Consider the following 4,017-nt stretch of genomic DNA (forward strand, 5'->3'; position numbering starts at 1 on the left):
ATATTTGTAAATATCCATTCATTGCACTTAAATTGACAGGGTTATTGGCATATAATTAACAAAATAGTGCTTAACAATTATTGTAATTTCATCTTTGTTAGCTTTGAATTCAGTCTTTCCTTTTGGATGCTGAGATTCTGGTTTTCTTTTCTTTTTTTTTTAAAGTACATTAACCGTTGCCATTACTGCTGAAGTGCAATTCCACCCCAAGAGCCCTGCAGGTTCTCCTCGGAGAGGGGTGTCGGCTGGCCGCTCCGGGCCCTGCCATGGCACAGAGCAGCCAGCCGACGCCCCCCCCCCCCCCCCAGGAGAACCTGCAGGGCTCTTGGTTGGAATTGCACTTCAGCAGTATTGGCAACGGTCATAGTGCAGTGCCATCCTCAATTTCAGCCTATAATGGCGACATGGAAAAGATTCTTCTGGATGCCCAGCATGAATCTGGACGGAGCAGCTCCAAGAGTTCTCACTGTGACAGCCCACTTCGGTCACAGACACCCCAAGATATTAACCGAATTTCTGAAACGGATACTCACAGCATTGGAGAAAAGAACAGCTCGCAGTCTGAAGAAGACTGCATAAAAAAACGGAAAGAAGTGGAGAGCATCCTGAAGAAAAACTCAGACTGGATCTGGGACTGGCCCAGTAGGCCTGAAAATATCTCCCCAAAGGAGTTTCTTTTTAAGCACCCGAAGCGTACGGCCACTCTCGGCATGAGAAACACGAGCGTCCTGAAAAAGGGGGGCATCTTCTCAGCAGAGTTTTTGAAGGTTTTCCTCCCGTCCCTGCTGCTCTCTCACTTCCTCACCATCGGGCTGGGGATCTACATTGGAAGGCGACTCACCACCTGCACCAGCACCTTCTAGGGCAGTGGGGCTGGGAGTCTGGCCAAGCAGCAGGCTGCCACTCTGAGCTGCATATGCAGGGTGGTTACCGCGGGAAGGCCGTGCATCTGGCCGTGAGTCCGGGATGGCTCCTGCCACTTGTGCTCATCTGTTGTGCAAATGTTGTGTTCCTAGTTCAGTAGAAGCGGAGGAGAGTAGCTGTCTTCACTCCCTGGGCACCACATGGGGAGCAGGTCCCACTGATTGGACTCTCCTCCCTGTCGGCGTAGCCCCTCGAGTTCTCCCCATCCTGAGGCTCCCTGGACACCCTTCCCAGTTCCCCACGCAGGGGCTACTCCTTTGGACAAGTGAATCGTGTCATTTTTAACAGCATGATTGTTAGGGGCTTGTGGTCCCAGAAGACCCCCACGCCTGTTTGCCCTGGTTGGAGCACCCACTTAGGGAAGTCTCCCCTCCATTCTGCTGGGTGGTCTTCCTGGGCTGATGGGAAGAGAGGAAGCCCCCAAGGTGGTCCAACCAACACTGACGTTGAAGTCTCTGGGTCCTCCCCTTGTTTTCCCTCCTAGGGCTTGGTGTGGCCTGCAACGTGTCCGGGCAGCTGCCCCCACTAAGCCTGCTTGCTTCCCCATGCTCCCAGCTAGGTCCCTACCGCTTCTTGGCCCTGCCCTTTGTCAACTTCAGCCACCACAGCCAGAATGAGAATTCTGTGTTTGCCAAATTCCCCAAGGTGCCCATCTCCAGGTCCAGTTCACCAGTGTCGTGAGCCCACCGTTTTCCTTGGCGCAAATTATTTTCCAAAAGGAGGCCATATCTTTGCTGTGCTGGACACACTCAGCATTTGTTTATATCTGTCCCTGATGACCCCCCCAACCCCCCCACCCCATCTGGGATGAAATAACCTTCCAAATTGAAAGGCAAGCCCCTCTACTTTGCCCTCCACCCCTTCCTCCACTGCAGAGGTGGCCCAGGTGCTTGCCCTTCCCAGCCCAGCCACTGGGCTCCCCTGCTTTGGTCAGACACAGGGCTTGGTAAGCCAAGGGAAGGAAGAGTGATTCAGAAAGCAAGGCCTCATCGGCCAGTAGCCAGCCAATAATTAAGTGGAGTGATTGCTGGGCCCCAGCACCTTAAACAAAATGAAGTATCTTTTGTTTTCTATCCCCTTTGTCCTGAGTAGTTAGTCCCTCTCCTACCCTTTCAACCACTTCTTGTAACAGAATAAAGGAGCTTTTCAGCCAAAAATAAATAAATAAATAAAAGTACATTAACCAAAAGTTTATTTGATTATTTTCTCATAAAATCAATTTCTAGATGTTTTTGTTATTTCAATAGTTTTCTTAATTTCAATTTTATTAAATTTCTCTTTCCTTTTTGATGTTTTTAATTGGTAATTTTTAGCTGTTTTCCAGCATACTTTTTTTAAATTGCATATCCAATTCATTGATCTTCTGTTTCTCTATTTTATTGATGCAAATATTTAAAGATATACATTTTCTCCAAAGTACTGCTTTGGTTGCATCTCATAAATTTTGGAATTTAGTCCCATTGTTGTCATTTTCTTTAATGTAATTATTGCTTGTTTCTATGATTTGTTTTTTGACCCATTCATTCTTAAGGATTAGATTATTTAGTTTTCTTTCATCATCACTATTACTATTATTATGTGAGACATTTTGTATTATGTTACTATGCTATTATGTGAGGCATTTAGGAATAATGCTAGTAAGTGTAAAGTGTCTTAGGCTACATTTGAACTCAGATATTCATGAATTTGAGTTTACCCATGGATTTACCTATGGAAATAATTCTATTTATAATAGTGAGGTTCATAGACTAGCTCCCCGAAAGCAAATGTTTAATTAATTGTTTTGAGTATATTATTTGTGATGTTAGTGGTGGTATTGTTAGGAAGAGGAGGAGAAGGAGGAGGAGGAGGAGATGAAGAATATTATGATGATGAAGAAACAGGAAAAGGAAAAGAAGATGAAGGAGAAGAAGGAGAGGAGAAGGAGAAAGAGGATGAAGAGGAGTGTACGGGGAAGGGAAATGGAAGAGGGGAGGAGGTGGGAAGGAAGAGGGAAAAAAAGAATGAAAAAGCAAGGAAGGAAGGGAGTGACATAGAAAGAATTCACTAACTGCTTGGTGAAATATAATACTTTCATGGAAAGAGTCAGACTGAATTACAACTCAGGATTCTGGGAATATTTTACCTTAAAAGCAGGAGTAAAACTTTCCCCTCGGTCTTGTGTTTATTGTTTTGGGGCACAAGACTGGTGTGCAGGGAACCTATGCTTCTGCTGGAGTCAAGAGCTGTGGTACCCTTAAGGAATTGTTGGTTTTAAGTACTGGTCATTCACAAATAGGATTATTCATAGTATTGCATAGTAGCTCACACTTTTGATTTAGGATCCATTTACACCATAAGAATTGTTGAATATCAAATTTTCCAAAACAAAAAAATAGAAGAAAAGTTGTGTTTTACCTATTAGTTTTGCAAATCTCTTTAAAGTCTGATTTAATAGAAGACAGTTGAATTGTCATATCTGCTTTGATCTATCTTTGTGATGTTATTTGGTTGAAGAAAAATCTGTCCTCACCTGGATAAGAAATTGGTAAATAGAGGAGTATTTTACTAGGCAAATATATTGGTACTATGTAACAACACTTTGGATTTTGCCTACCCCACGAAAGAGTCTTGGAGACCTCCAGAGGTTTATGAATCAAACTTCGAGAATAACTGGTGTAATAGAAAGATCACTGAATTTTGAATTGGATGATGTGGATTCAAATTCTGTCACTACTGTTTATTATTGTAGGTAGGTCATTTCCCTTTCCTGGGTCTTGATTTCTTCACATATAAATGAGGGGGAAGGAAAATATGTGACCTTTTAGATTCTAAAAACTATAATCTTAGGTCAGGTGTTTGTACTACATATACATATGTATACACACACACACATAAAATATTTGCTGCTTTAAAAAAAGGTAATACTTCCAAAAAAAAAGGGTTTGATCAACTGTTTCTTATTAGGAGACATCTGCAAGGGTTATGAAGTAGACTTCCCTGGAGAAAAAGGAATAATTTATACTTTAGCATGCCACTTATTTCATATTGGTTATTCTGTGAAACATGGAAAAATTCTTATCCTGGAATATTATTTATTTATTTCTCACCAGT

General features: G+C 42.6%; 1 protein-coding gene across 1 annotated transcript; it reads left to right on the forward strand.

Moving 5' to 3' along the window:
- The first annotated feature begins 266 nt into the window (after positions 1 to 266).
- LOC141489662 (BCL2/adenovirus E1B 19 kDa protein-interacting protein 3-like) lies at positions 267 to 2,061 on the forward strand. Its single transcript, XM_074190176.1, has one exon. The coding sequence runs from the start codon at positions 267 to 269 to the stop codon at positions 861 to 863; it is 597 nt and encodes a 198-aa protein (XP_074046277.1). The 3' UTR covers positions 864 to 2,061.
- The last annotated feature ends 1,956 nt before the right edge of the window (positions 2,062 to 4,017 follow it).

Source organism: Macrotis lagotis, chromosome 5 (genome assembly GCF_037893015.1).
Source record: "Macrotis lagotis isolate mMagLag1 chromosome 5, bilby.v1.9.chrom.fasta, whole genome shotgun sequence".
In the NCBI taxonomy this organism is placed as follows: domain Eukaryota; kingdom Metazoa; phylum Chordata; class Mammalia; order Peramelemorphia; family Peramelidae; genus Macrotis; species Macrotis lagotis.